At 40.6% G+C, this 25722-nt stretch overlaps 1 protein-coding gene across 1 annotated transcript; it reads left to right on the top strand.

The window, feature by feature from the left end:
• Window positions 1-1198: 1198 nt before the first annotated feature.
• On the top strand, window positions 1199-25422 carry LOC117345184. Its single transcript, XM_033908191.1, has 3 exons — window positions 1199-2016; window positions 4124-4493; window positions 24106-25422. Exons 1-3 carry the CDS (start codon window positions 1846-1848, stop codon window positions 25113-25115), a joined length of 1551 nt encoding a protein of 516 aa, XP_033764082.1. The 5' UTR covers window positions 1199-1845; the 3' UTR covers window positions 25116-25422.
• Window positions 25423-25722: the final 300 nt, after the last annotated feature.

Genomic DNA, 25722 nt, shown 5'->3' with positions numbered 1-25722 from the left:
TATCTTTGAGTTGTCTATCTATAAATTAAACAGGACCGAAATTATCGTAAACTCTAGAGATAAAATCCGTCTCTCAGTTTCTTTGTTAGGGTCAGCCCGTTCACTGTAGCTATATAAATAATAACTGTACAAGCACATGCTCTGTTGTCTGGATCACATCAATCTTCATGCTTATTTCTATATTTAAAACATGTGATCTTTCCGCAACGAAGAGAATAATAAATCAAAAAAGCTAGAGAGAGTAATGTTTATCTGTGTATACAAGCATTTAAATCCCAATAAAGTACGCCACTGTTTTGTGATAGAACACAGGGTCTGTAAAAAAGGACAAAAAGCCCGAGCGGCCATATGTCGTTTGTATGTGAGCTAATGCATATAGACGTTTATGGCGAGGTTACATTAGCACGCGTCCAATGGTATTTACATACAAATACATCTCGTCCAGTGCTGGCCGTGACCCCAAGTCTTGACCATCAACTATCGGACAAGTGACCGACCTGAACATTTTTTATGCAAAATATGACATGGTCTCTCTAGTCAAGTTAACAGTTCGAGGTCAAAGTTGTATTAAATGTCTTTGTTACGTAACTAAATCACTTTGACAGTCAGATGTCAACTTAAGTTGGGCTCCATTTGATACACATCCGCTTCTTTGCGTGATACAGGAACGAGTGTTGAGTTTGACAAGTAGTTTGTTTATAATTTCGCGTAATTACGTCTTAACAATTAAAGAACACTACCTTCATTAATTTGTCGTGGTTAATTGTAGAAATCTAATTTGAATATCCATAAAGCTCTTATATTTCGCCCTTTCTTCTGTCATTTCTTAAATACTGCTTTATGATTTTGAAATTTCAATATCAAGGAAATTTCGTGAATGTTTTAATGTCAAATTATGTTTATCTTATGCATGTACAACAAATTAATTAAACATAAAATACATTATCATGGTTTATACATGCTCCACAATAGATACTACATGTATACATGTATATACATATTTCAAAGTCTGAGTACAGCGTACATTTGTATAAATGTATGTACATGAAACATAAATGTGTCCCGGATCGGTCCTTGGATACGGTCCGTGGAGATAATCGGTCCTTGGATACGGTCCGTGGAGATAATGAGTCCCAGACACTGATCACTCTCCGCTTTTAGTGCGTATCGTTCAATAATGTAGGAAGCAATCCAAGATGGCGGCGACCTTGTTTGAGACAAGCCTCGCACCCGTCGCCCTGGGCGAGACAAGCTGTATGACAGGGACTGACACTTAGACCTCGTGTTCCTCTGGTTAGAGCCGTCACAGATAAGTAGGAGTCCTACGGAAACACTACCTATTCGTCTCGTTAACAGTCCACACACGATCCGTGGGCATGCTTGCACCGTTCCGCCGATTGTGTCACTCCAGTTTGCTTCCTGAGGGCACCGTGCACGAATTTTCATCACAGCATGCATTTCAACAGGAAGGATACCAACACAACATAAACCAGTGAAGTGAAGAGACAATCTTTCAAGAAACAGGAAATGCAATTATTGGATTAAATTTACCGGAAGTGCACTAAACTGTGAGACTAGGCCGAACACATTTCGAGGATCGCAACCTCTTTCGATTATTGTACTTCTTTCGTTCTTTCATACGGCTCAGTTATCATGATGCTAACATTCAATTAGCCTTTTTAAGAAAGAATGTCTCGTTAGAAATCACGAGATTTTAAGAAAGTAGGTTCACACACGCGACGTCAGGGATAAAAAATGTAATGCTATCACAAGGAATGTACCAGATCACGTAAACGGGGCGCTGACCAACTAATGGTGCTCTGAAGCGCTCGTGCAGAAAGCGTGATGGGAGGCTCATTGATTGGAATATCACTTTATATATTGTCTTGTTTATGTGTTACCATATTTGGGCATGCACGGTTATGGGAGCCACCTGCAAGGTCAACAATGTGGAGGAGAGGTTTTCAATCTCCGGTCAATACTAACGACAACGAACTGAACTGTGGCGGATACGAGGTGAGATTTATCGGGTAATTTGTATGAGAGAAATAGAATCTATCATCATTGCCCTCTGTAATATAAACAGATGTATCTCATACTCATGGTACATGTACGTACTCTAGATATCATAAACGTCAATTGTGCTAGAATATTAGAATGATTTCTTCTATACAATCAAAACGCCAAGGACTGTAATACCAATTGTATAAGACGGGCGCAATACTGGAAAGACGATCTGTGTCAACTTGCAATCCACAACAATGTCCTAAATCAACATATCAAGTCACAAGTTTTAGAAAGCGTGACAATAAATGTCTGTGATATCGCTGTCTGTCCGCCTCGTGCGGATGTCTTGATTTGTACAGACCAGGCCCCAGATCATGGGGCGCGCTTAGTCTAAAGTTAACTGGGGCCATACTTAAATTGGTATGAAAGAATAAGTCTGAAACTGTTTCATAATCACAGAGCCAGATGTTGACAACGCGAGGTCCTTCTTGATTATGATGTGAAGTAAGAGTCATGTCCTGACATGAATCGAACCAAGGATAACATATTTTACTGTAAAAGATTTAACAAAAGGATTGATCACAAGTTATTACAACTTATATAATCACCCTTTCCACAATAACATACAAAATACACAAGCGTATGCAATTTTCATATAAAGCATAGATTTACATGAACATACATTTAATTCATGAGAGAGACGGGGACAGATAGAAAAAGAAAGAGAAAAAGAGAGGAATGAAGAAGGTAGAGATAGAGAGAGGGATAGGGGGAGCATTAGAGAAAAAAAATCAACCATCATTTTTTGAAAAATCTATTGTAGATTTAATGAAATTTTGATCTCTGAATCAGAATCAAACGACAAATCTTCATTACCGAATAACAGTAATTCTAAATCACAAGTTATTTCTAAATTCATATTATTCAGGTGTTGCAAAAGGACGTTTCTCTCAATAATATATAGGCTATAAAGAAATGTGATAAACATTTTACAGATATGTCTAGAAGTACATCTAGATGGTTCCGCAAGGTAAACCCGGGATAAGCCATAGTTGAGAGAATAGCACTAGTGTCAAAGCGCCGTATGTATAACATAATCTTGTCGTACCCACTGCAAAAATAGGAAGACGATATATCACCAGGTTTCAAGGATCTTTAAAAAAATTTTAGCGAGATTGATGACTTAACAGAATTCTCGAGGAGGTTATACAAACAACGAAGTGTAGGAGGTAAAAAGGAAGAGTTTATTGTTGATAATATGAAATATAGACCCTACCTGTATTTCTTAGTGAACTGCCAACTTGATCTTGTACTGTAGAAGGAAGTACGGAAGAAAGATAGTCGGGTGTTTGATGAGTATGCATTCTATTAAAGAGTTGTAGCTTTATTTCAAATATGTTCTAACTAAGCATGTTCCGTTTACAGCGAAATGGTATCTTCTGATTCATATCAAAAAATTATATTTACATTCTGAGTGTTGATTCTTGATATGAACATACCAAGTGAAAACAACAAGCATTTGACCATGGAAACACTATGAAAACATCGTTTCACGTGCCGATTTTCCACACATTACATCAGAAAAACATTAATACGCTTGAAAAATAGTCCCCGTTTCATTTCCGTAAATTGTGTTTTCTTTGTCATCTATTCAAATAAAATAAATCTAATTTAACACGAATTATTGTATTCGATGTTATTTCATATCTTTTTGTTTTGAATAACAAGCAAAACAAAGCAACAAAATAAACGCCATGAAACTGCGGAGCGGAAGGACACGGTACTAAACGATGGTGCATTGCCGGAATCACCGGCTGTTCCATTAATTTAACATATTTTCGTATATAGTTATCAAAAGTTAAACATTTTAAAATGAATCTATTCTTTATGTTTTTTATTCTAAATCACCCTAATGTAATGTATGAATTGAATGGATTTATTTCATTTTCATGGCGGCTATGAATAGCAGTAGTTATCTACAAATGTACATATCTTCCGAGGTGCGCTAACAAAATGAAAAAAAATCCTTTTAATCCCTATATATATGTAAACATATTTATTCGATTTTTGTTTACGTAACAAAATCAATTATGTGAATATGATTATTGTATTGCAGAATCTTTGGATAAAATTTAATGGAATGTGCGGGATTTGTGGAGATCCGTATCAACAACACCCACGCGAAAACGAGGCTGGCGGGAAATACGCTACTGGCACCGTTTCACGTCACTACAAAACCGGTGACATCGTCACATTTTCTGTAGACGTCACTGCCAATCATGAAGGGTATTTCGAATTCCGGTTGTGTCCTGCGGATGGTGCTGTAACTCAAGCATGTCTTGACCGATATCCAGTTCCAGTAATCGGCCATTCTGATGGCCGTTACCACCTCAAGGCGCATGAGAACGGTATCATTGATATGAAGGTCAAACTTCCCGCCAGTCTGGCATGCGACAGGTGTTTGCTTCAATGGCGATATCGAACAGGTAAGTAATATATTATTGTATACAAGGTTTTGCTAATGTCGTCAAACGCTGAATCTGTAAAATTTCAGACAAGTGCTAAATCTAACGTTTCAAGAAGGTTCGGATTTTCTCGTCTGAACCAAGGCCCGCCACTGCTGTAAACCTGCAGGCAGGACGTAAGAATTATACGCGCTGCCCAATTGCATGATCGTAAGAGGTGACTAAATTGGGATCTTATATTTTCTCGTCTTTCTTTGTGAATTCGTGAACACTTGTGAGGAAAGATTTGAATTATGCCCCCTACCTGGCAGAGACACACTAAAATCTATTTAAAATTGCAGTTTCTATTCTGCTTATTACTCAGCATATCAGGATGGGGCGACTGGTTTGTCCGTTGTCAGTATGGTTGGGGGCTTGCCGGACATCTTCGGCAGTGTGATTCAGGGGGGTAGCACTATAAAGTCGACATGATTTTTCGCACAATCACATGGATATATACGACAGTTTCAAACCGCACTGTATTCATGTAAATATTACACGCACGCATCTCACATATCTGTTTTGTACATGTATGTATATGCCGTTTTAAACCGATGAGTCGTTTGACTCAAGGTAATAAAGACGGTGAACACACAGGGGAGTCCGTCTTTAAATGTAGCAGGTGACAGTATGTCAAACAAACCGTCACTGTCAAACTATTACAGTCACACGAGTACAATACTGTACAGAAAGACAATCTAGTTCAGGCAAAAATGAATAAGATATTACATTATTTACATCAAGATGGATGTAGGTTTGTAGGGATGAGTGTGGATGTTGCTTAACACGAGAGAAAAATCAATCGTTTTATCAAAACCTGCCGACAGTTTGATTGATTAAAATCTTGACCTGTTAAAGGCGCATGTTTAGTGCACTCTGCCTTCGTTCTACTCTGTTACAGATATTCATCCGCGAAGTAGTACCACAGTAAATTCGTTATTTTTAAAGATGGTTACGTGTGTAACTGGACGAATGCAGATAAATTATTACAAGTACAATTAAATGAATTAACACAATTAAGAAATATTTGTAAATCGGATCAAATTTCTGTGAGGACTTACTCTAGATATTTTCCCTATCAAACAAATGGTCGATCAAATGACATCATCACAACAATATTAGATAAAAACGCCTTTTCTTTATTAGAGTTAATGTTTTGTTTTTATTTATTTTATATCAATGAACACATTGGAGTCAGTTGAGCTGATATTCGTTTAATTTCAAGTAACACAATATCTCTAGTGTTGTATACAGTAGTGAGAATTTGTACAGTGGAGGCACACAGATAGTACTTCGCACAGGTAGGTCAAAATAGGCCAGAATGATTAAGTACATTCAGTGCAAAGCAACGTCACGGTGTTCACCTCAAAGATTAATGGAGTCAGCTCATTTCGCTTGACCACGTTCTTCACAAAATCTAGCTAAGCGAATAGATCAATAAATAAACAAATCTATAAATAAAATAAAGCCAATTTACAAAAAAAAAAAAAAAAAAACAACTAATTATGTTAAATTACCATTGAACACAATCAGATAATGATTATGTGACGATTTTGGGCCGTAACAGAGCATTGTCAGGACAACTGTGTATAGAACACCCATCCTCGTCTCCAGTGTGACCACTGTGTATAGAACACCCATCCTCGTCTCCAGTGTGTCCACTGTGTATAGAACACACATCCTCGTCTCCAGTGTGACCACTGTGTATAGAACACCCATCCTCGTCTCCAGTGTGTCCACTGTGTATAGAACACCCATCCTCGTCTCCAATGTGACCACTGTGTATAGAACACCCATCCTCGTCTCCAGTGTGACCACTGTGTATAGAACACCCATCCTCGTCTCCAGTGTGTCCACTGTGTATAGAACACACATCCTCGTCTCCAGTGTGACCACTGTGTATAGAACACCCATCCTCGTCTCCAGTGTGTCCACTGTGTATAGAACACCCATCCTCGTCTCCACTGTGTCCACTGTGTATAGAACACCCATCCTCGTCTCCAGTGTGTCCACTGTGTATAGAACACCCATCCTCGTCTCCAGTGTGACCACTGTGTATATAACACCCATCCTCGTCTCCAGTGTGACCACTGTGTTTAGAACACCCATCCTCGTCTCTAGTGTGTCCACTGTGTATAGAACACCCATCCTCGTCTCCAGTGTGACCACTGTGTATATAACACCCATCCTCGTCTCCAGTGTGTCCATTGTATAGATAACACCCATCCTCGTCTCCAGTGTGTCCACTGTGTATAGAACACCCATCCTCGTCTCCAGTGTGACCACAGTGTATAGAACACCCATCCTCGTCTCCAGTGTGACCACTGTGTATAGAACACCCATCCTCGTCTCCAGTGTGTCCACTGTGTATAGAACACCCATCCTCGTCTCCAGTGTGACCACTGTGTATATAACACCCATCCTCGTCTCCAGTGTGTCCATTGTATAGATAACACCCATCCTCGTCTCCAGTGTGACCACAGTGTATAGAACACCCATCCTCGTCTCCAGTGTGACCACTGTGTATAGAACACCCATCCTCGTCTCCAGTGTGTCCACTGTGTATAGAACACTCATCCTCGTCTCCAGTGTGTCCACTGTGTATAGAACACCCATCCTCGTCTCCAGTGTGACCACAGTGTATAGAACACCCATCCTCGTCTCCAGTGTGACCACTGTGTATAGAACACCCATCCTCGTCTCCAGTGTGTCCACTGTGTATAGAACACCCATCCTCGTCTCCAGTGTGACCACAGTGTATAGAACACCCATCCTCGTCTCCAGTGTGACCACTGTGTATAGAACACCCATCCTCGTCTCCAGTGTGTCCACTGTGTATAGAACACTCATCCTCGTCTCCAGTGTGTCCACTGTGTATAGAAAACCCATCCTCGTCTCCAGTGTGACCACTGTGTATAGAACACCCATCCTCGTCTCCAATGTGACCACTGTGTATAGAACACCCATCCTCGTCTCTAGTGTGTCCATTGTATAGATAACACCCATCCTCGTCTCCAGTGTGACCACTTTGTATATAACACCCATCCTCGTCTCCAGTGTGACAACTGTGTATAGAACACCCATCCTCGTCTCCAGTGTGTCCACTGTGTATAGAACACCCATCCTCGCCTCCAGTGTGACCACTGTGTATATAACACCCATCCTCGTCTCCAGTGTGTCAATTGTATAGATAACACCCATCCTCGTCTCCAGTGTGTCCACTGTGTATAGAACACCCATCCTCATTTCCAGTGTGTCCACTGTGTATAGAACACCCATCCTCATCTCCAGTGTGACCACTGTGTATAGAACACCCATCCTCGTCTCCAGTATGTCCACTGTGTATAGAACACCCATCCTCGTCTCCAGTGTGACCACTGTGTATATAACACCCATCCTCGTCTCCAGTGTGTCCATTGTATAGATAACACCCATCCTCGTCTCCAGTGTGTCCACTGTGTATAGAACACCCATCCTCGTCTCCAGTGTGACCACAGTGTATAGAACACCCATCCTCGTCTCCAGTGTGACCAATGTGTATAGAACACCCATCCTCGTCTCCAGTGTGTCCACTGTGTATAGAACACCCATCCTCGTCTCCAGTGTGACCACTGTGTATATAACACCCATCCTCGTCTCCAGTGTGTCCATTGTATAGATAACACCCATCCTCGTCTCCAGTGTGTCCACTGTGTATAGAACACCCATCCTCGTCTCCAGTGTGACCACAGTGTATAGAACACCCATCCTCGTCTCCAGTGTGACCACTGTGTATAGAACACCCATCCTCGTCTCCAGTGTGTCCACTGTGTATAGAACACTCATCCTCGTCTCCAGTGTGTCCACTGTGTATAGAACACCCATCCTCGTCTCCAGTGTGACCACTGTGTATAGAACACCTATCCTCGTCTCCAATGTGACCACTGTGTATAGAACACCCATCCTCGTCTCTAGTGTGTCCATTGTATAGATAACACCCATCCTCGTCTCCAGTGTGACCACTTTGTATATAACACCCATCCTCGTCTCCAGTGTGACAACTGTGTATAGAACACTCATCCTCGTCTCCAGTGTGTCCACTGTGTATAGAACACCCATCCTCGCCTCCAGTGTGACCACTGTGTATATAACACCCATCCTCGTCTCCAGTGTGTCAATTGTATAGATAACACCCATCCTCGTCTCCAGTGTGTCCACTGTGTATAGAACACCCATCCTCATTTCCAGTGTGTCCACTGTGTATAGAACACCCATCCTCATCTCCAGTGTGACCACTGTGTATAGAACACCCATCCTCGTCTCCAGTATGTCCACTGTGTATAGAACACCCATCCTCGTCTCCAGTGGGTCCACTGTGTATAGAACACCCATCCTCGTCTCCAGTGTGTCCACTGTGTATAGAACACCCATCCTCGTCTCCAGTGTGACCACAGTGTATAGAACACCCATCCTCGTCTCCAGTGTGACCACTGTGTATAGAACACCCATTCTCGTCTCCAGTGTGACCACTGTGTATAGAACACCCATCCTCGTCTCCAGTGTGTCCACTGTGTATAGAACACCCATCCTCGTCTCCAGTGTGTCCACTGTGTATAGAACACCCATCCTCGTCTCCAGTGTGTCCACTGTGTATAGAACACCCATCCTCGTCTCCAGTGTGACCACTGTGTATAGAACACCCATCCTCGTCTCGGTGTGTCCACTGTGTATATAACACCCATCCTCGTCTCCAGTGTGACCAATATGTATAGAACTCCCATCCTCGTCTCCAGTGTGTCCACTGTGTATAGAACACTCTTCCTCGTCTCCAGTGTGACCACTGTGTATAGAACACCCACCCTCGTCTCCAGTGTGACAACTGTGTATAGAACACCCAACCTCGTCTCCAGTGTGACCACCGTGTATAGAACACCCATCCTCGTCTCCAGTGTGTCCACTGTATATATAACACCCATCCTCGTCTCCAGTGTGACAACTGTGTATAGAACACCCATCCTCGTCTCCAGTGTGTCCACTGTATATAGAACACCCATCCTCGTCTCCAGTGTGACCACTGTGTATAGAACACCCATCCTCGTCTCCAGTGTTACCACTATGTATAGAACACCCATCCTCGTCTCCAGTGTGACCACGGTGTATAGAACACTCATCCTCGTCTCCAGTGTGACCACTGTGTATAGAACACCCATCCTCGTCTCTAGTGTGTCCACTGTGTATAGAACACCCATCCTCGTCTCCAGTGTGACCACTGTGTATAGAACACCCATCCTCGTCTCCAGTGTGACCACTTTGTATAGAACACCCATCCTCGTCTCCAGTGTGACCACTTTGTATAGAACACCCATCCTCGTCTCCAGTGTGTCCACTGTGTATAGAACACTCTTCCTCGTCTCCAGTGTGACCACTGTGTATAGAACACCCATCCTCGTCTCCAGTGTGACCACTTTGTATAGAACACCCATCCTCGTCTCCAGTGTGACCACTTTGTATAGAACACCCATCCTCGTCTCCAGTGTGACCACTGTGTATAGAACACCCATCCTCGTCTCCAGTGTGACCACGGTGTATAGAACACCCATCCGCGTCTCTAGTGTGTCCACTGTGTATAGAACACCCATCCTCGTCTCCAGTGTGACCACTGTGTATAGAACACCCATCCTCGTCTCCAGTGTGACCACTTTGTATAGAACACCCATCCTCGTCTCCAGTGTGTCCACTGTGTATAGAACACTCTTCCTCGTCTCCAGTGTGTCCACTGTGTATAGAACACCCATCCTCGTCTCCAGTGTGACCACTGTGTATAGAACACCCATCCTCGTCTCCAGTGTGACTACTTCGTATAGAACACCCATCCTCGTCTCCAGTGTGACCACTTTGTATAGAACACCCATCCTCGTCTCCAGTGTGACCACTGTGTATAGAACACCCATCCTCGTCTCCAGTGTGACCACTTTGTATAGAACACCCATCCTCGTCTCCAGTGTGTCCGCTGTGTATAGAACACCCATCCTCGTCTCCAGTGTGTCCACTGTGTATAGAACACCCATCCTCGTCTCCAGTGTGTCCACTGTGTATAGGACAACCCGCCGTGCACACGTCTCGGAATGAAAATAAAATACACGGCCCCATGAAATACTTAAAATCTGTTCAGAACCTGTTACTGATAGGAACGTATTACTAAATTGAAATATACGTTAATATACCGGGTATAACACCATTACATGATGGGCCCGGCATTACAGACTTCCTGCAGAGACAATTTTCAAAGCTTTATATTCGATTTAAAGTCACCAAAAGCGACAGAACGCGTGCCATTTAATAATTTACAGTCGTTTATATAAAGCGTTTCTCCTGCATATGTACAAATCGATTAACAAAGAAGGAAGATGGAGGGAACCTTGGAGATCCGGAGTCGTGTATATATATACGATAGACTTTAATTCCATTAATGCCCAGACAATAACTTGGAATGCTATATTCTGTGTGCTACTAAAGCGATTGAGATGGATCTATGTGTTTATTTGAGCGAAAAGTTTTCGTTTGATCAACATGATTACGAAGAGGACAACGACGACGTCAACTCTCGCGGAGCCAATGTCAACTGAACTATGAATGAAAACGATATCATACAAACATAGCAAACGTGTACGACGCCCCTGAATAGATGCCATGATACGATGCTATGGGAAATATCATCGTTTCATTTCCATCGTCACAAATGTTTCGCCGCAACCCTTCATCTCCGACCCAATTTATTAACCTAGACCGATTAAGGTACCATTTGTAACGGAATCAGCCGAGTTGTGACAAGTGGTATTCCACCTAGTCAGCTGACTTCGGCTTATTCCGTTGTCCCCGTTTATGTAATCACAGTATCAGTCGAGTTGTGAAGTGTGACCATGGTATTCCAACCTCTTCGGCTTATTCCGTTGTCCCCATTTATGTAGTCACGGAATCAGCCGAGTTGTGACGAGTGGTCATGGTATTCCACCGATTCGGCTGACTCCGGCTTATTTCGGTGTCCCTGTATATGTAGTCACGGAATTAACCGAGTTGTGATGAAATCCATGGTTTACGTTCTCAGAAAATATCTCCAGAGCAGACATTGTACATGCAACCCATTTATTTTTGAGGATAGATCGATGTCGTACCAATTTTAGTTGTAAACATGCTTGTTTTTCGCGGGTAATGACAATGTAACCCGAGCTTTTCGAGAAATGAAGAAACACCGTGTATATTGTTATTAACATTCCGTCCTCGAACTCGTAACTCATTTTTGACGTGTTTGTCAAGGTTTGTCCCTCAAAGTTCTGGGCTATTAATTATCTACAACAATAGTAGGTCACTCTTACTGAAGAGCACTGACCACGTGGAAACGTTGACCTCGCACCCTCACGAGACCGTCACAGTCCGGAATAGTCCAACATCTAGAGTTCCATAATCGTGAATGTGGAAAAAATCTTAAAGAAAACCTTCCTTAATTTCCCTTTAAAGTAATAATGAAATCTTTATTTTTGTACTATGACAGAAATTTGAAATGACGAGCATTGCATTTTTGTCGTTGAACAAGTGTGTTGAAATTGAAATTTGAACTATGATTTGATACATTTTTAATATTTTGTACTTGTAAAATGTGCATTCTAATAAAGCAATATGATTGTAGTACAGAAAAAAAATCAAATCACCAAAACTTTAGGAAATGTTCTACTGGTTGATAAAACAAAGTTCTAGGCTATCTACACATGTTTTCAGATATTTAAATTTTGATGAAATTTTGATATTTTTATTATTGTGATAGGGCAATATTCTATTTCAATAAATCTTGTGTTGGGCAAACTGGTTGTTTATGGAGGCTAAATCATAGGGACTTGGTACGAAGTAACAGGCCACAGTCCATATCTGTGGACTGGGAAATGTCTAAAACATATTATTTATGGATGAGACCGTAGTCGATTAGGAGAAAATGAAGAAAGCGGCGTCAATTATCCGTCGGTCAGTGTTTTAACCAATTAAATTTCCAAAACGTGCAGATAAGCAGGTTGATTATTACCTAGGTAACACATTTATAGCTTAGTGGATGGATTACGAGAATTAATAAACGGATAGAGCGGAAGAGAGTCCATTAATACGATGATATTTTGTATGGAGACGTAGTTTTAGCCATTATCAACTGCTAATTCGAAAATATTAAGTACGGATATGTCATTACACCTGTTTTATTACGGTTATCAAACTTCCATAATTAATAGTTTATGTCCTGTTGTATGCTAATATTCTTAATATTAAAATGTGTTATATTAGTTAAAACGTCGAAACAATTAATTTTCCACGCGAAAATATGCCGCGTAATACAAAAACGTAACAATTGAATTTACAGTTTAAGTATTAGGAGGCTTCATTGTGTGTGTCTTCAAGTTTACATCAAACTATAAACGACAAAAATGACAGTTTAAAAAATATATATATTGTTCATCTGTTACTCATAAAGAAATGACACGAACATGACATACTTCTTGAAGAACGCAGGTGTCATTTCGTTCCGTCATAATTCCATTTCCCATCATTAACTTTTCGAGTGATAATTTTGTATGTACTGTAGTTGTATAATGAACTATGCATGATTTAGATATATCTTTATTTACGTTTGCCAGAGTTACAACAAAACATACGCCCATTTAACAACAGGAAGATAGGTATAAATATATTTATATATATACTCGCATAGAGTAGTAGGAGCATAGTTGGAGAGCCTTGCGTAACTCCGGTAGGAAGTTTTGTAAAAGAAATATTTAAAAAAAAAAAAAAAAAAAGTATGCCAAAAGTGTAAAATGTCTTGTTTACAATGCAATGTTCAGGTCCAACCTGTGTGTCACTCTATGTCTGTACTTATTCACGGTTGCCATGGGTACTTCTCTAACAAAGCCGTTAACACTGAAACGTATCAAAACGTTTTTTTTTTTGTTGGGGCGGGGGGATTTTTTGAAAGTTTGATACAGGTTGTATATCTGTGATGCATCGGTGGTTAATAGCGTACCTTAACTTCATATGTTGAAGAAGGGAGATAAAAACGATTTGATGTGATACACACTGACAATTTACTGCATATATCTCACCGTAAACTTGTCAACGTCGTGTCTCAAATGTTTGTCCCAGCATTAACATCGGCCACCTGTCTGATGCATTAATTACCAACGCTCGACAATTGTGATGGACTAAGGTCCACAACCACTCATAGTATTAACTAGAGTTTCACACCTTTCGCTTTTATATAGTAATTTATAGAGAGAGAGCGGTTTGATGCTTCGCGATTAAGAAGAATACATGCATATACACGTCAATGTAATTTCCGGCAACCACTTAATCTCGTTCTACTTTCTCTCAACCCTCCTTCTCTCTACTCAACTCCATCCGCCCTCTCGCTCATCGTTCTCTCAACCCTCCTCCTCTCTACTCAACTACATCCGTCCTCTCGCTCCTCGTTCTCTCAACCCTCTCCTCTCTACTCAACTACATCCGTCATCTCGCTCCTCGTTCTATCAATCCTACTCCTCTCTACCCAACTCCAACACGACCTCTCGTTCCTTTTGCTCTAAACCCTTCTCCACTCTACGCAACTCCATCCCAGCCCTCTCGTTCCTTTTGCTGTCAGCCCTACTTCTCTCTACCCAACTCCACCTAATCCTCCCGCTCCTCTTTCTCTCTACCCAACTCCATCCCAGCCCTCTTGCTCCTTTTGCTGTCAACCCTTCTCCTCTCTTCCCAACTCCACCTCACTACTCTCTCTCCTCTTTCTCTCCACCCTACAAGTGTCTACCCAACTCTACCCCGACCTCTCGCTCCTCTTGTTCTCAACCCTACTCCTCTCTACCCAACACCATCCCACCCCTCTCGCTCCTCTTGTTCTCAACCCTTCTCCTCTCTACCCAACACCATCCCACCCCTCTCACTCCTCTTGTTCTCAACCCTTCTCCTCTCTACCCAACACCATCCCACCCCTCTCGCTCCTCTTGTTCTCAACCCTACTCCTCTCTACCCAACACCATCCCACCCCTCTCGCTCATCTTGTTCTCAACCCTTCTCATCTCTACCCAACACCATCCCACCCCTCTCGCTCCTCTTGTTCTCAACCCTACTCCTCTCTACCCAACACCATCCCACCCCTCTCGCTCCTCTTGTTCTCAACCCTACTCCTCTCTACCAAACTCCACCCCACACTCCCTCTCGATTTCAGCCCCACCCAACTCCACCCCACACTCCCTCTCGATTTCAGCCCCACCCAACTCCATCCCACACTCCCTCTCGATTTCAGCCCCACCCAACTCCACCCCACACTCCCTCTCGATTTTAGCCCCACCCAACTCCACCCCACACTCCCTCTCGATTTCAGCCCCACCCGACTCCACCCCACCCATCTCACTCGTCTTGTTTTCAACGCTCTCTACCCAATACCAAACCAATCGTTCTGATCTCAACCCGTGTTCCTTGAAATGTAACGAATATCAATATGACGTTTCTGACAGCAAATAAAAACAACTCTTTTTGAAGGTAAACAGTATTTAAACCGGAATTATAGTATTTCTAGTGGTTTCCAAATGTTTGAAACCGAAAGTAACGCCATATATATATATACTGAAACGAAAAAGAAACGCAACTTCAAATTGTAGGTTTAATAAAATAATACTTGTGAGCATTATGTTTAAATTTCATATGTAATAGTTAATATTGAATATTGATGTAACATCCTTTAAATGTTTAGAGATTTTTAAGAACAGGTCACTTTGCTAGAAGGTCATGATTGGTAGTACCCTACGTGAATCCAAGTTGAAATGGCAGCAGTTTTGAAACCGTGCCCTAATATCGTGTGTGTCCTCCTCGAACAGTTATCACATCTCTAATTCTTTGTTGCATTGAGTTCATCAGGGCATTGACTTTCCGTATTGGAATGTTATTCCATTCTTGGACGAGTGCATTTGCTAACTGAGGGAGGGTATTTGGGGGGTTACGGCGATTTCGAATTCTTCTGTCTAATTCATCCCACAAATGCTCGATTGGGGACAGGTCGGGGCTATATGGAGGCCAATCTATAGGAACAATGTTCTGTGTCGCAAGAAAGTCTCTACAGACTCTTGCAACGTGTGGTCTCGCGTTATCTTGCTGAAAGGTTAGATGATGATGCCTAACAAACGGCACAACATGGGGGCTAAGGATCTCATCCCGATAGCGTACGGCCGTTAAATTCCCATTGACTATCACCAAAGGCGTCTTCAAACCATGGGAGATTCCCGCCCAAACCATAACTGATCCACCCCCAAATCGGTCGTGTTCCAAAACACAGGCGTCAGCAAAACGTTCGCCTCGACGCCGGTACACACGTTGACGGCCATCTGCTCGAAATAACGTGAATCGAGATTCATCGGTGAAGAGCATAGACCTCCAACGTCTCATAGGAAAACGTCTGGGCATATGTGCCGTTGCCCATTGCATACGACGTGCTCGACGTTGCGGTGTTAGTGGTAAACCAACGTACTGTCGCCTTGCACGCAAATTAGCCTCACGCAGTCTGTTGATCACTGTTTGGGGATGAATTCGACGGTTATGATTACCAATCGTATTCCTTGCCGTTTCAGCGGCCGTTAATCTCCTGTTACGCAGGTGTGCCAACCTAAGAACCCGGTCTTGACGTCGCGACGTTACGCGTGGACGTCCTGATCTCGGCTGGTCATCGACTCTTCCTGTTGCGTTAAGACGTGAAACTAATCGACTAATAGTCGATTTGTGAACTCTGAATTGTCGAGCGACGTGAAGTTGCGTGTTCCCTGCCAGAAGCATCGCTATAGCACGTCCTCTATTAACCTTTGATAACCGTGGCATAATTGTAAAAGGAATTATTGTTTGCAAAAGTATTGGCGATGATGTGGCTCAATGTTAGTGATGAATTGATACTGGTTTGAATGAAAAAAGAACGCATATGTTTGTACAGGCACGGTTTTTGATGTTTTTACCGCGCCGGAAGTGCATAGGTCTCTAGTCACACTTGGGTGATTTTGAAGATTGGTATGGGTGTTAGGCAGGGTGCATGTTTATTTCCGCGATTTTTATACAGATATGTATATTTAATACAAAATTAATCACAATTTTCCATGTTGCGTTTCTTTTTCGTTTCAGTATATATATAGTGTCTATATATTTTAATTTAGTCAATGTTTTTATATATTTTATGCCATATCTTTTAACCTTTTATGCCAAACTGTAATGTTTTAGTGATGAAGACTGAAGACTTTTAAATAGAAAACTTTTAGGTATCTTGAAGTTGATAATGTCGATAAATAGAATTTAAACTAATTTATGATCCTGTAGATGGCAACACAACCATTTTGCATTAAAGGAGGTATAGGGACTGATGCCAGCGTCCATAGTCTTAAGTTAAGTTCTACTGGGCGTCACTAGTCTATGTGCTCATAACCATTAGCTCGACCAAGAGCTACACAGTCAATAGCAATACCTCATCCCCTTATCTCCCTTTTACTCATATTTATCGACATTGATGATTTTCTTTTTCTTTTTTTTTCATACATTTGCATTCATTTCTGTTCGTTACAGTTTTAATGTGATGTCTATCACGATTTTTCAGAAGTATCTCGGGCTTTATGGATACAGTATATAGAAAGGATTGCCTGCCATATGATTTCTGTTGTCTGCTTGGCTTCGCTCCGAAAATGTACTGGTATACATGAAATACCATAATAATATTAATGAGCGCAGCCTAGGTGAGAGAAATGGAACTAGGGCAGGTAATCCAGTCTAGGAAAGAATGCAGAATACTTCGTTATGTGTAAGGCACCATCTTTCAGATCTCTCGGTCTGTAAAAAAAACTTCCTAGACAGGCAGTATCAAGAGCGATTTAGTGATCACTTAGATGCTCTATCAAGCAACATCATCTCGAAGGATTTATGACCTTTCTAGACTTCATTAGATTATATCTTAATTCGTTTTCGGATCAACATAAAGACAGGCTCTAAAAGAAATCAATAAAATAACACAAAAAGATAAAGAAACTGTCGTTAGCTGTCTCTATACGATGACGATGGATAGCTTGGAAATATCAACACAAGCCAGTTCAATCGAAATATCCGAAACTCCTTGGGGTATCTACTCAATCGGAACGTTCGGAGATGGAGGCGAGGTGTTCCGATTGTATTTCCAGCGTATTTTGGTGACAATACCCGATGAGTTCAGGACATGTTCGGACTTTTCCGCACTTGTCGTAAATGACCGAAGATGTCCGACTGGTCAAGAACACGGCGTGATGGGTAACGAAACCCAAATCAGATGTAACATTTAAAAAAAAAAATGGCTGATAATCCACTGACAGGTGAGGATAAAACTGTTATGTAAAGGTTAGCTGTCAGAGAGATATTGTTAACTCATTAAAAATACTTCCGCTTATCATTTCTTGTCATCTTACCGATTTCCTTTTTTTTAAAATTTAAACGCGTAGAATCAATTTTGATAGCTTTAACAATTTAATATTAATAAAACCAAAGGCCCCAGGCTAACTTAATTAAAGCATTCTGCTGTCATATCAAAAATGAAATTGAATAATTCTTTTAAAACAGTTGTCAAAATCAATGTCAGTTGCGCAACTAGCTATGACAGCTTACAAGTTCCGGGGGGGGGGGGGGGGGGGGGGGGGGAGCTGACAGCGGGCAATGTTTATATCAGGAGACCACAAAGGGATATAAAATCCTGGAAAAGCATCTCAATAAAAACGTATCCCATAATAAACAACCATTTCCGGTAAATCATGCATGTGTATCCAAATTTGTCGGGTATAAAAAATGAGGAGAGAACTTCTGACCATCAACCAACAAAGCACATTTGGTAAATCTAAACTCATACACGAGAAGATTTCCGTCTCACGGTCCATATGATATAATACATATATGTGGATCGTGGGTTGGAACATTGTGGCAATTCGCTGTGGATGAAATATAGCAACGCAACTCGTGTACTTTACATGTCATGTATTTAATGACAAAAACACTAAATCGTATAGCCGAAAAAATAATGTTAATTTTCAATATTACTGATTTTAATTAAAATAAATGAAATAACAGTACATGTATGTGCTTCCTAGTGAAAATTTCAAATAAAACTGCAAGATGCGGGTTTCTATGTGTTTAATTAATTTAATTGTGTTTGAAGTGAGGTTTAGTTCTATTGAAACGATAAGTTACAACACGGCATAATACTTCAACTAAGTTTCATTCATTTTGTCGGTATTCGTAGCCGGGAGCAGCAGAAATGAAGGGGGGGGGGGGGGGGGGGGGGGGGGGGTTAACACACAAATACGTTCTACATGATCCAGTATGTCTACAGAAATCATTTATAACAATTAATTTAATTAAATATCTATTGTATTCGTGCCCTACCTGTATTAGACCTAGTCAACATGTTCATCACTCGATAAGCTCTTTCAGTCGACCATGATGTTATGGAATATTTACCAAATATACGTTTCCGAACCGTGCCTTTGATTTTAACTGGTTATAGTAGATCGCAAGTTAAACATGAATTACCAACTTTCGCTCCGTCTAGGTAAGCCTACGATTTTAACTGGTCATAGTTAAATTACCAACTTTCGCTCCGTCTAGGTAAGCCTACGATTTAAACTCAAGGCCGCGTCACAACTATTTTATATCTGGCCGTCTAATGTTTACAAGTGTGAGAGAAGTTTCTTCGTTATTTTCATTTCATTAATAAGCAAATCATACGATAGCATTTAAATAACAGTTCAAGTCCTCAGATGTCTATGACACTAATGCTTTCAACATTATATTTGAGCTTTCCATTATACGATGCCGTGTTTCACATCGGTCCTTTTCGGGAAGTGGAAGTGACGACAGCGCGGGAAGCTTTGGTTGGGTTTTAGTTGGAAGTGACGACAGCGCGGGAAGCTTTGGTTGGGTTTTAGTTGGAAGTGACGACAGCACGGGAAGCTTTGGTTGGGTTTTAGTTGGAAGTGACGACAGCACGGGAAGCTTTGGTTTGGTTTTAGTTGGGAGTGACGACAACGCGGGAAGCTTTGGTTGGGTTTTAGTTGGAAGTGACGACAGCGCGGGAAGCTTTGGTTGGGTTTTAGTTGGAAGTGACAGCGCGGGAAGCTTTGGTTGGGTTTTAGTTGGAAGTGACGACAGCGCGGGAAGCTTTGGTTGGGTTTTAGTTGGAAGTGACGACAGCGCGGGAAGCTTTGGTTGGGTTTTAGTTGGAAGTGACGACAGCGCGGGAAGCTTTGGTTGGGTTTTAGTTGGAAGTGACAGCGCGGGAAGCTTTGGTTGGGTTTTAATTGGAAGTGACGACAGCGCGGGAAGCTTTGGTTGGGTTTTAGTTGGAAGTGACGACAGCGCGGGAAGCTTTGGTTTGTTTTTAATTGGAAGTGACGACAGCACGGGAAGCTTTGGTTTGGTTTTAATTGGAAGTGACGACAGCACGGGAAGCTTTGGTTTGGTTTTAGTTGGGAGTGACGACAACGCGGGAAGCTTTGGTTGGGTTTTAGTTGAGAGTGACGACAACGCGGGAAGCTTTGGTTGGGTTTTATTGGGAGTGACGACAGCGTGGGAAGCTTTGGTTTGGTTTTAGTTGGAAGTAATGACAGCGCGGGAAGCTTCGGTTGGGTTTTAGTTGGGAGTGACGACAGCACGGGAAGAATTAAGCCGAAGTGGATATGGGCTGGTGGTTGTGGACACAGGTAAATTGGATTTCTGTTTTGTATCCAGCAAATCCTCCTTCGACTTCATTTGATGATGAGGTAGGTGAAGAAGGTATGTAGCCCACGTGGGTGCGGGGCACTTCTTGCCATACGGATTTGCGGCTTTATACCTTCCATTTCCTCTTCGGTTATGTAAGGATGTATTTTTGGCTTTTGTTGACGCATAAAACAGTCAGAATATTCCATTGCTTTGTCATGATAATTTTATCGAGCGAGTGATTGATGATGTTCCGGAGATCAATTATATTAAACATTCTGAGTAGATAATTGTCTATTGTGACGTCATATGAAGACACTGCTTCTAGGGGGATGCCGTTGAAAATCATTTTGACCAATTTTTTTTCAAAGTTATGTTTTTCCTGTCAAATTCGGTCTTTTCACCATATGTTATGCAAGAAACATTCTTTGAAAACTACAATTTGATCGTCCGTTCAGTACATCGAGATTTTTAACATGATACAGTGTATCTTGTCTTAAGATGTGCATATGCATCAGTACTCGTGGACTTTATCAAATGCTTATCATTGACAATTTTGATTTTGAAAAATGAATTAATTTCTCGCTATGTTATTAGTTATTTCACCAGAAGGACCTCCCAAAATTAAAAAAGGAAGTTTCGGTGACGCATTGCAGAAAAGTCCGTTAAACCCGAATAAGAGTAATACAAATGGTTGATTAGGTAATATGTATTTGAACTACATTTTATATATGCATGAATACTACATCTGATTCTACAAATCGTATTCATAAGCACACAAAGTCTTGTACAATAACGGCATATACATGAACTTTACATATTAATGAAGCTTTGATCAACAAATACAAGTGTTGACATATTTTTTTTCTAATTCCTAACATGCATAAATTCACGCGTACATAAGAGTAAACGATTAAAAAATATAAACAAAAAAATCTATGAAATCTATTTGAGATGGCGAAATTATTTATGGAAACATGAGCTGACAAATTTGAACGTCGTATTTCTAATATTATACTAAATCACCTGTGAAGTATGTCGTAATTAGCCTACACACGATTTATATATATATACCTGTCTCCATATCAATCAATCAGGTGATATTACCTATATTGGTGAAGGCGCTATGTGACCTCACTCTGAATTCATTAATACCAAAGTGTTTTCAAATGCACATAAACTAATTGATGGCTGACGTAATAAAATGTCGTAAAAATCATAAGTGTCATGTCCTGTTTGACATCTAGGACAAACCCTCTTCATATTTGACAAGGTTCACCTCAAACGCCAATAACAAAAGGAAATATTCCAATCACTGACGAGTATTCATATCGACAGTACAGTTAATCAAATCAATGATAAGTTTTAACGACAGTTCATGACTAAGTATCAGTCAGTAAATCATTGTTAATTATTACTATGACTCAATGGAAAAATACAGACTGTTACAGTAAAAATACAGACTGTTATAGTGAAAATTCAGACCGTTATAGTGAAAATACAGACTGCTACAGTGAAAATATAGACTGTTATAGTGAAAATACAGACCGTTATAGTGAAAATACAGACTGTTATAGTGAAAATACAGACTGTTATAGTGAAAATACAGACCGTTATAGTGAAATACAGACCGTTATAGTGAAAATACAGACCGTTATAGTGAAAATACAGACCGTTATAGTGAAAATACAGACCGTTATAGTGAAAATACAGACCGTTATAGTGAAAATTCATACCGTTATAGTGAAAATACAGACCGTTATAGTGAAAATACAGACTGTTATAGTGAAAATACAGACTGTTATAGTGAAAATACAGACCGTTATAGTGAAAATACAGACCGTTATAGTGAAAATACAGACCGTTATAGTGAAAATACAGACCGTTATAGTGAAAATACAGACCGTTATAGTGAAAATACAGACCGTTATAGTGAAAATACAGACTGTTATAGTGAAAATACAGACTGTTATAGTGAAAATACAGACTGTTATAGTACTTTAGCTAAAAATCGACGAGAACATCTGCCGATACAGTTAGAGATTGAAAAAGGGCTCACTTTTATCAGTCCTACTCGTCACAGTAGTTCCAAGCGCCATTGAGTGTTACATAAACGTACCCAAGTCTGGTTGGCATGCATGGGATTTACAAGATCCAGTAATTTTTTTACTCAAAACCTCACATTCTTCTTCGATCTGTGTGCGTAAGTCGGTTGTAGTTTTTACTTTAAACTGCCTTTGTAGTGCTTTCACTTTATTTCTCCCTAGATCTGTTTAACCGACATTGTTAACCCGTTTTGCTGACCACCCTTGTCGGTGTTATTCCCTGTGGGTTGGTCTAATCCTCCCGCTAGCGGTTCATTTCCGGTAACGTTGTCCGCCATCGCTTCGTCGGGTTCTTGGAATGAATCATGAAATTTATTCCTCATCGGAATTATCGTCACCATTTAACACTTGTTGAACATTCATGCGCGTACCGACATTTTGTTGTCTTTCACGATTGTTCAATCATGAACGTTGATGGTTCGTAGCGAGATAAGCATCTATCAGCATGCAGCTTCATCCTAATGTTAGAAATTGAAAACGAGGCAGCGTTAACTTTTGAAGTAGAGCCAGCAAATTGGCAAATACGAAACTAACTGGATTAAATCCGAAACTAACTAAAATTATATACAGGGCATGCAGTTGACCCTTGATATTTAGCAATTTCAGAAGTCAAATCACCTTTTCTCAGAAATATGAAGGGTCAAAACATTATGTCAAATAGACATGCTCCCTTCAAACTCAAGAGTCAAATCTGACTTTGGAGAGTCAAAACATACTCTGAATGGTCTAGTGGATACCCTGATATTTACTATATCAAATAATGCATTTGTTGATGTTATATATATGCGCTATGTGTTGGTGATGAGAAGGTAAATATTTGAATTTCCTGTCGAAGTTGTACTGTGCTGAATATATTTGACGTCATATCTACTTGACGTAGATCTTGTTTTGGTTCAATCGGAACCCCCCTGTCATTTTCCTACGTTGACAGACAAAGGCGAGATGTAACGATTGTTTTTTGGTTGTTTGAATATGATGAAATAACTCACCCACCCCAAACTACCACCCACACACACACACGCACGCACGCACGCACGCACGCACACACACGCACACACACACACACACACACACACACACACACACACACAGTTCTCGCATTTGCTGCGATACAGTATGAATTTTCCATTAATCGAGTTATTGTGTGATATTTTTACACGTGTGCAAAATAATTCGATTGTGAGACGATCAGGTGTCGCCACTTGTGTCTAATTGCCGTTCGCGTTTAAATCCGACAGTGCTCTAGTGATGTTCTAATATCGACCTTGTCAGCGTGACAGATCCACCTAATAACCATTCCTTCAGCCTGGAAAACCATTTCTATACTGACAATTTTTTTTATATAAAATACGGATAATGTGTTAAAGCTACAAGGCTTAGCTTGGTGAATAACACTAACATAAGGCAGAAAGTGGAGAATTTCCATCTCAATGTGGGATTACGACAGATGCTCATGGTTTACTTTATATAACACTTTAGGTGAAAAGTATGCTGTCGTTTACTACCTGTTTACAGCTGACTTCTGAAGCAGGCTTTTAAACAGTCAAACGTACGTCTTTTAATAGGGATATCGACCTTTTCCGTTCCATGTTGACTTAAGTAAAAGCTCTAGTATGTACCGATTAGAAGCTTATAGTTAAGTCATTTCGTTTTTACGTGTACTTTTCTTTGCCAATCAAATGTCGTAAACATATTTACAATATTCAAAAAAAACTATATTTATGATAAACATTATGTTGTAGGTAACCGCTGGAACTGCGATCAGAAGAGCGGCAAATGCGGTAAGGGACTTGGTTCACAGGAGGAGTTTTACGGATGTGCTGACATTTCTATTTTGGACTTCCGGTTATCCATGTCACTTCCTGTTTCTAAGCCAGTTAGCAACTTCAGACGAATTACCAGTCGGACTCGCAAACCTGTTACCAGGATGGTCAAAAGACCGACAAAAACCGTACGCGTCCGAAACAAAATCCCAAATACGGCTACTAAACAGATGAAAACGGCGAACTATCATCAAAAGTCAATTCCGAAAACGGTGATTCGCAAAGGCAAGCAATTAGATAATTTAAGTGGCGTATTATGGAAACTTTTGAAAAGTTTGACGAATAGGGATCCAAGTGGAAGAAACGTAGCACTGGTCAAGTGGGACCCACAAAGTCGGAGCTATAAGTCAAACATCGTTTACGTCCGTCCAAAGGTTGGACAATTACATTCTGGACAACAGGGTCGCCTTTCTGTGAATAACGTGCGTTCCTATTGGCCACCTCAGCAGCCAATGATTGTGGAAGCTACAGTAGACAAGCCCCAGACTGGTCCGGTCATTTTGTCTGACCCGCCCTTTGAACAAGTGCTTAAGAAAAAAATACCTCCATCAGTTTTTGGAAATTTGAAAAACATTTCAACTTGCATAGGAGCGAACAATTTCGCCAAAGTTTCTGGCATTGCAAAATGGTGTACAGTCAATTGTAAAGCAGGAAACTGTCCGCGCGTGATGTGCACGTGCACAAGGGATGCAAAAAGAGCACGTATAGAAAATAAAGCTGTTGCTTCACGCGTAAATCCTTTCCGTCCAGTTCTACGTTCCGGGGGAAAGAACAACCATATTTCCTATAAAAAACAACCCAGTACCTCATCCGGTTTGTTACGATGTAAAGGGGTTGGACATTTTTCACGTGATCAACAGATCATTAGATGGTGCAATTCGAACTGTAACAAAGGATTCTGTCCAAAACATATGTGTATTTGTATATAGATATTTATTTATAATACTCGGAAAACTCTCAGAGCAGGAACATAATTATATTCGTCGTCAAATTCTGCATCGTCATTACCTTACTAGTCAACTCCAGTTCATAGTGTTACATAAGACTGTAGTACTTGTCATCTTGGACTCGTGTAGAAATTCTAATTAAGATTGAACGACATTGACACAAAATTTTATATAATACCACCGAAAAAATAAAAACTATAAAATCTTTTATCCAATCAAATTGTAAGCATTACATTTGTTCAAATACATTGTACATAAAAATTAAAGCAATTCTAGTACGGCTATCGTCCGTCCGTCTTTCCGTCCATCCGTCCTTCAACCTTCTATTATTTTAACCTTAGTGGGGGGTTTTTTTCAGTATATGTCGCATTCATGAATAATCTGTCAAGGAAAAATGATATAAAATGTGTCCTCTGCGTAAATTCTCGATGTGGTTTTTGAATATACACGTATAAACAACTTTAGAATTATTGTTATTAATCAATTCTTGCAGAAATAGTTCAAGCAATCGACCTGTTTTAAATCACTAAATTTAGTAACGAAATGAAACGTTCGTCCGGTTAATTAAGTGTCTACACAATCATTTAAT

This window comes from Pecten maximus, chromosome 16, assembly GCF_902652985.1.
Source record: "Pecten maximus chromosome 16, xPecMax1.1, whole genome shotgun sequence".
In the NCBI taxonomy this organism is placed as follows: Eukaryota; Metazoa; Mollusca; class Bivalvia; order Pectinida; family Pectinidae; genus Pecten; species Pecten maximus.
The sequence above is the reverse complement of the archived record's forward strand: the minus strand, read 5'-3'. Positions and strand labels throughout refer to the sequence as shown.